Source organism: Orycteropus afer, unplaced genomic scaffold, assembly GCF_000298275.1.
Source record: "Orycteropus afer afer isolate SDZICR_OR568_19922 unplaced genomic scaffold, OryAfe1.0 scaffold00674, whole genome shotgun sequence".
NCBI lineage: Eukaryota > Metazoa > Chordata > Mammalia > Tubulidentata > Orycteropodidae > Orycteropus > Orycteropus afer.
In genome coordinates this window covers 313377-321439 of record NW_006922261.1, presented here as the reverse complement: position 1 = coordinate 321439, position 8063 = coordinate 313377, and the positions used below count along the sequence as shown (strand labels likewise).

Sequence of the window (8063 nt, the reverse complement as noted above, 5' to 3'; positions counted from 1 at the left end):
GCCACCAGAGCTCCCTATTTGCATATAGGATAATATTTATGTTTCTGTTCATATTTTTTTTTTGTTGTTGTTAATGTGGGCTGGTTTCATATTTTAAATCAAATGAGATTTTACCAAATTCATATCTGGGGCAGTTTCCTGTGAATGTACTGTGGCAACAATTTTTAATTATCTTTAGCAAAATTTTACTTGCATGTGATATTAATGATATTGTTTGATGATTTCCACATTCTGCTGTATCACCTTTCTTTGGAATGGGTACAAATATGGATCTCTTCCATTCAGTAGACCAGGTCTTCCAAATTTCTTGGCATAGATGAGTAAATGCCTCCTGCACTGCATCCTTTTATTGAAATATCTCAGTGGATATTCCATAAATTCCTGAAGCTTTGTTTTTTGCAAACTCTTTCAATGCAGCTTGAACTTCTTCCTTCAATACTATTGTGTCTTGATCATATGGTCCCTCCTGAAATGGCTGAACATCAACCAATTATTTTTTGGTACAATGACTGTGTATTCCTTCTATCTTCTTTGCATACTTCCTGCATTGTTCAATAGAATCCTTCAATGTTGCAACTCAAGGCTTGAATTTTTTTCTTCAATTCTTTCAGTTTGAGAAATGCCAAGCATGTTCTTCCCCACTGATTGATAATTCAAATATGGTTGCAGTAGTACATTGACAGGGAGCTGCCAGAAATTCAAGCCAGATTCAAAAGAGGATGTGGAATGAAAGATATTATTGCTGATGTCAGATGGATCTTGGCTGAAAGAAAATATCAGAAAGATGTTTACTTGTGTTTTATTGACTATGCAAAGGCATTTGACTGCATGGATCCAAACAAATTATGGATAACATTGTGAAGAATGAAAATTCCAGAACACTTAACTGTGCTATGAGAAACTTTTACATAGACCAAGAGGCAGTCGTTCAAACAGAACAAGGGGATAGTTCATGGTTTTAAATCAGGAAAGGCATGTGTCAGGATTATATCCTTTCACCATACTTATTCAATCTGTATGCTGAGCAAATAATCTGAGAAGCTGGCCTATATGAAGAAGAATGTGGCATCAGAATTGGAGGAAGACTCATTAACCTGTGATATGCAGGTGACACAACCTTGTTTGCTGAAAGTGAAGATGACTTGAAGCACTTACTGGTGAAGATCAAAGATTAGAGCCATCAATATGGATTGCGTCTCAACATTAAAAAAAAAAAAAGTCCTCACAACTGGACCAATAAGTAACATCTTGGTAAATGGAGAAAAGATTGAAGTTGTCAAGGATTTCATTTTGCTTGGATCCACAATCAACATCTGCTGGAAGCAGCAGTCGAGAAATCAAAAGACATATTGCATTGCATAAATTTGTTGCATTTCATACTTTAAAAGTGTTGAAGAGCAAAGATATTACTTTAAAGACTAAGGTGTGTCTGACCCAGGCCATGGTATTTTCAATCACTTTATATGCATGTGAAAGCTGGACAATGAATAAGGAAGACTGAAGAAGAGTAGATACTTTTGAATCATGGTGTTGGTGAAGAATACTGAAAATACCATGCACTGCTAGAAGAACAAATTAATCTATCTTGGAGGCAGGAAGAATAGATAGACTTCATTTCTCATACTTTGGTCATGTTGTTAGAAGGAGCCAGTTCCTAGAGAAGGATATTATGTTTGGTAAAGTGGAAAGTCAGCAAAAAAGGGGATGACCTTCAACAAGATGGATTGACACACTGACTATGACGATGGGCTCAAGCATAGCAACAATTGTAAGGATGACACAGGATGGGGCAGTGTTCCATTCTATTGTGTATAGGGTCACTATGAGTTGGAATCAACCTGACAACACTTAACAACAACCACCACATTCTGGGGAATGGAAAGGTACTTTGGTTGCAAGGAGCACATTTCCCTTCTTTTATAAAATCTCTCTACAAATGAGCAGAAGTAATCAATTAGAATTAGATTCACTATAAATTTTCAGATTGTAAGTTAGGTTGTTTGGTTTTAATACTGTGACCCTCTTAATCCAGTTTTGGGATCTTCCCTTTTGATGTTTGAAAGGTAGCATTCCACATAATATATGGATTATCAGTGAAACTAGTTCATTGAACAATTAAAAACCATTTAATATTTTTTGACCCCAAATACCAATAGCACATCAGGTCCCTTTCTCTATATACAGACTCACATACTTATGTCTTCTCTTAACTTGGCTCTTTGTGTCTCATGGGACTGTACAAGTATCTCCTTAATTCTATCTTTTCCTGTCAAGGGATGGTAGTCTCATTCATCATGCTTCCTATCTTCCTACCTAACACTTTTTGTCTTTAACTGAGCTCCATGAGGATGGAGATTGTGTCTAATTCACTGCTGTACGTGCCAGCACCTACCAAAATACTTGGCACATAGAATTTGTTAAATAAATATTTGTTGAAGGTTTGAATAAGATGCAAAGTTTGGGTTTCCTTTGGCTTTTTCATACTCTGGAAAAATAGTCATGACTTTACCTTATTTTTCTTTTGTTGAGATAAAGGACATAAAGTAGTACCAGAGCAGAAAGAAATACCATAGATACCAAATTTTGCAGGACAAAAAAACTATTGAAGAGCATGGCTGCTCATTCCAAAGCAAGTCGTTCAACAAGGAGAACACTTCCTCAATTGTAGATGTTGACTTGACTTCTTTGCCTGCTTATTGATGTAGGAAAAGGCCTGGTATTGATTATTTTTAAAAATATGAGAATGAATATTTTTTCCATTTGTTACTTAATATTCATTAAGCTAATGGCTAATGTCAAAATAGATACATTGTGCTAATAGTAAGGAAATTCAAAGAGAGAAAACCTTATATCTTATATTAGCCTTCCTTGGCTTCTCAGATTTAGCCTGGGTGGAGAGGACAAGCTAAGCTGAATAGCCTGTGTTTATTTAAATCCTTATCCATATGCCCTCTGACTCCTCAAATGACTGAGTGGGTGGAAGCACGCACATGCATTGTGCCAGTGTGTGCATAAATGCTGTCACATGTAAGGCAAGAGGCTGGGTAACACAGAGAAAATAAGTCACAAGTTGTCAGGACTCTAAATTGAAGTTTTGTTTTTATCAGAGCCCTAGAAAACCCAAGCCATGTGAAATCATGGCCCTTACCCATGACCTCTCCCACATACTGAGGGGGGAATTCAGATGTCCATTGCAGTCAGCAGGTCAGATTGTTTCTTGCATGCTCCCTGCCTCCACTCAGGTCCACCCTGGGAGACCTCTTTGCCTTGACTGAGCATGAGTGAGATCCTTGAGTATATGATCATGTTTTCATCACCTTTGTATCCAACCCACCCTCAAACTTGAAACTCCCAGTGTTTAGCAAAAAGTTTAGTAGGTGCTCAAGAAATGTTTGTGCAGTGAATTAATGAACGAATATATGTTGCTCAGGACAAAGCTTAAGCTTCTACCTCCTGCAAGACTGCACTCAATATTGACCCTGAAGATAAGAAAAGCAATACAACTGATGCTGTGAGAAAATGTTTCTTGTTTACACTGCTGCATCTTGGTCTTTGGCTGATCTAAACACAAAGAGAGCTCTTTCAGTTCAGAGAAGGGAGGTTTATGATGTGTGGGAGAGCTAAGAACAATGGGCTCAATTGATAGACTGGAGATGCTCTCAGCTTCTGAGAGCCTGGAAACTCCATCTATAGATTGATCCCTGAGGGCAGAGCCAAATGAGGGCAGATGGAGAACACAGCTTTCTTGGGAACTGGCATTCAGTTCCTCTGAGGCAAAAATACATTCACTCTGTAGCCCCTGAATCAATTCTCAAAATATGGTGCAGTGTCCTTGTTTGCCAGTGTCTAAAAATAAATCCATGTCATATTTTTCTTCTTTTTGTCTTAAAAGTCATCTGGCCAGACTTGCTTGCAGAATATTAGTTGTGAGGAAGCAGAAATCAGATGGCTAAATTCAAAGTATTTTTGAATGGAGCTACTTAACTGATGTCTGAATGATGTGTCCCTCTACCACCCAGTTAGTCTCCTTTCTCTCTAATCAGGTTCCTTGCCAGCTGCAACTATGGGACAAGGAATTTACAGCTAATGTTAAGTCAGCTTTCTTTAGGCTGGCCATTAGAGTGTTGCCCAAGAATGGTAAATTCTAGCTTAGGGTTGTGACAGGGCTCTGATGCTATGTTCCAGGTGTACTAGTAGACTGGCCATCAAGGGTAGTAGGTGTCTATGTCTCTGATTGATTTTAATTCTGCCCCACCATAGCCTATTTAAATTTACATTCCCTCGTCTCTGCTCTGCCTCTACATTAAACCTCTCATTCAGTGTTTTCCAGATAAAACTAAATATGATTCATGTATGAACATGCAAACAATTCAAAGAAAAGGTAACAATAAACAATCCTAAACACACCAGGGACTGGGGCACCATTATCATACCGAGGAAGTAACCTTTTTTGACTCAGAATTAGCAGAACATCCTGAAACCCAACTTCTAAAGAGAAAACAAATCTTAAAACAGGCAATACAATGATATCCAAAGACCTGAGTTCTAGTCCAAGTCCAAGTTTGAACATGTATTTACTGGGTTTCTTTAGATAATTTACTTTACTTCTATTTCGTTGCATCATCAACTATACAATAGAAGTGATCTGTTTACTTTCTCTTTATTTCAGAATATTATTGAGAGAATAACTTCAATGATGGGAAAAATAAGGAAGCTCTTTGAGTAGGCAAAATAAAAGGTACAATTATTAGAGTTTCTATTGTGAGGTCAATGGAGCCCTGGTGGCACAGTGGTAATGTTCAGCTGCTAACTGAAAGGTCAGTCAGTGGTTTGAACCTACCAGTGGCTCTGCAGAAGAAAGGTGTGGCAATCTGCTTTGGTAAAGATCATAGCCTTGGAAACCCTATAGGGCAGTTCTACTCTGTCCTATGGAGTTGCTATGAGTCAGAATCAACTTGATGGCAACAGGTTTGGTTTTTATTTATTTATTTATTTATTTTTTGGTTATCATGGGGTCAAAGAGAACAATTCACTCAAAGGACACAATGTTTGAGAACATTCTTAATTTTATTTTCTTTAATCTTATAAAATACATTTTGTAAGATAAGTTTCTAAAAGTTTATATTTATGCGTGTTAAAATCGAAATTCTATATCAGAAATGAAGGAAATACTTTCAGTTGATTAACTCTCTTTGTGTGTGTATATGTGTGTATGTACGCATGTGAGGTTTTCAGGGAAGGGTTGGTTATTTGTTATGTTATTAAATCAAAACAAAACACAAGGCATGGATTACTTCACTTTCCTTGATCTTGATTGGTTTCTTACAGAATTTTTCCCTCTCCTCCCTCTATGCAGCCTGGAAGCTTATCTTGTATACTGGTCTGAAAAAAAATACCAAATGTCTTTTTGTAAAGATCTTACATCTCCTTAAACCTTGCTGAAACCACTTCAGGGGGGAAAAAAACTGTTACAACAGAAGACCCACAGTCATACCCTTAAAATCTTTCCTTAAATAAAGATAGTTGAATCAGACTCTTAAACCTAGAGTTAACAGAAACAGGAAGAGAAGACTGAAATCTGGGAGCCATTCAGGTTTCAAATTCTTTCTACCTGTCCTTTCTGTTACATGATCTATACCCAGAGAAAATAACCTTTATGTTAAACCTGACCCTTTAACACACAAAATAACATTACCAAATCAAATTATCTCCCACTAGCTGGAATGATCAAATAGGTTATTCAAATTGTGGTTCACCAAACCTGCAGAGGGCAGAATAATTTGTAGGAAATTCCAAAATATGCATAGAACTGACCAATTTTAAATATCCTTCGTGATGCTTAAACTCTAATTTTCATTTAAGAATCAGAATCAAAGAATCCTTCTCCAGACCTTTTTGGTACAACCCCAAACTTGTTACAAGTGACAAACAAATTGGGAAACATGAAATGTGCACCATTCTGAAACAAATCAAGATCAGCAAATCACTTACTGTGACAGAATTGACAATACCCCATGAAAAGAGCACCATTGTGAAGATATAACAGAGGCCAGAGTACACAACGAATTAACTGAAAAAAGTGACACGCTATCAAAGAGTTACCTATCCTTTGTCTACTAGAGGGCCCTCTTAGGTTACACTGTTAGCCACCAGCAACTGTTGCACCTTAGGCCAGTCTTTTTCATGTAAGCTGTTTTCCCTCTATTCTCAGCTCCTTGGAAACCATAAGGTTGTCATGGTAGCTGTTATAAAGGAAAAGGAGTATAAGAAGATACTGACAATACTCTCTTCCCTAACAAGGTATAGGGCCAGGTGCCCCCTTTGTCTACACAGATACTATGCTCTCTTACGCTATAAGTAGGGTTGGCTGAGTTAAGGTTTAAGTAGTCAATCACCATCGGGGTCAGTGCTCTCTTTCTGTGGGTGAAAGATCCTTGCTTTGACCCCCCTTCTCCCAGCTGCAATAGGCAGATTTGGGCAAATGCTCTTAGCGTTTTCCTGGCATTCTTTTTTCTTCTATCTTCAGTGGTAATAGGGAGACAGGAATGAGTTCTCTGTTTTATATACCAAGGAGAATACATTTGGCCCTTCTAGATGGCAAGCGGACCAACTAATTTCCTTCTCTCTACCTGAGCATCTTTCTTTCCACTTAGTTTTCCATCAGTGAAAGTGCCCTGTGAGAAGAAAGCACTTCCTGGTCCTCAGGAGATACTTGAAAATTCAATTACAGCCTCCATTTCTTCGTGACTTGCAGTTGGGGAGTCATCTTCTTAGGCATTTCCCATTTCCAGCAGGAACCAGCTGTGAAGCAAAATGACTAAAAGAGGTACATAAGAGGGGAGAGTCCACAGAGAGACGTTAATCACTGCAAGACTCTCCTTTCTTGTTACACTCGTCAAGTAAGAAGAGGGCCAGTCAGTGGCAAAGGCAAAGAGTTAAGATGGGAGACGCAGCATTGTAGGCTGTGTGGTTAGAGCCTCGCTGTTAGAGAAAGGGAAGTTTCTACAGGACATCAGAACTTGGTGCCTCGGCCCATGAGTTTGAGGACAGCAAAGTTGTAGGTGGCAGCAATCATGAAGGTGAGCTGTAGGGAACAGAGGAGAGAATATGAGTGAGAGTAAAAGAAGGAAGCTCTGCCTCCTCAAGTCCTTTTGGGAACAAGGAAGGGTAGATATAAAATCACAACCAAATAAAGGACGAAATGTGTGCTCTGCAAAGAGCAGTATATCCCAGGCTGTCTCTCCATTTACTTGACTAGAAATCCTCTCTGAGACATTGCCTTCCAATGGCTCAGGCCCAGAGAATCAATACAACAAGGACCTATTCCACATATATGCTCAGTCTAGCACTGAGTTTTTATCAGGGAAGTGAACAATACATGGGCTTCAACATGGTCGTCCACATGTCTGAGTGAACTGGAGTCATCGGACACTTGTTGTAGACACATAGCCACACCGTGCAGCACAGCCCTCTTCTGTTTAATACATCAATTTATTTTACAAGGTGAAAAGCAACACAGTTCTGTACAAAAGCCCAAGCTGTAAGGACTAGGAGTTCTGCGAGTTCATCCTTGTCCTGTCATCGGCTTATTGATTTCATATAAGCTGCTTCACTCTTCAGTGTCTTGGGTTTTTAATCTGCACACTGAGTGTACTACATTGTGTTGTAACATCTCAGTAGGATCTGGGACTTATGATTGCATTATTGTTGTCGTTGTTGTTGTTATATGCTGTCAAGTCGGCCCCAACTCATAGCCACCCCTCCTTGGGCTTCTGAGGTGGTATCTCTACAGAAGTAGATTGCCCCATCTTCCTTCTGAGGAGCGGCTGGTGGGTTTGAATCGCCAGCCTTCTGGTTAGCAGCCAAATGCCTTAGGCACTGTCACCAGAGCTCCCTTAAGTTAACAACAACAACAAAAAAAACACCCAAACTCACTGCTGTCAAGTTGATCCAACTCATAGTGACCCCTCCTTGGGTTTCTGAGCCAGTGTCACTACAGAAGTAGATTGCCCAATCTTCCTTCCGAGGAGTGGCTGGTGGGTTTGAACCACCAGCCTTCTGGT

At 39.1% G+C, this 8063-nt stretch overlaps 1 protein-coding gene across 1 annotated transcript in view; it reads right to left on the bottom strand.

The window, feature by feature from the left end:
- Window positions 1-7012: 7012 nt before the first annotated feature.
- The window catches only part of PLP1 (proteolipid protein 1), a 14672-nt gene continuing 13621 nt past the window's right edge, over window positions 7013-8063 (bottom strand). Inside the window, exon 7 of the mRNA XM_042783105.1 lies at window positions 7013-7084. Coding sequence (XP_042639039.1) covers window positions 7013-7084 — 72 coding nt within the window. The remainder of the gene's footprint in view (window positions 7085-8063) is intronic.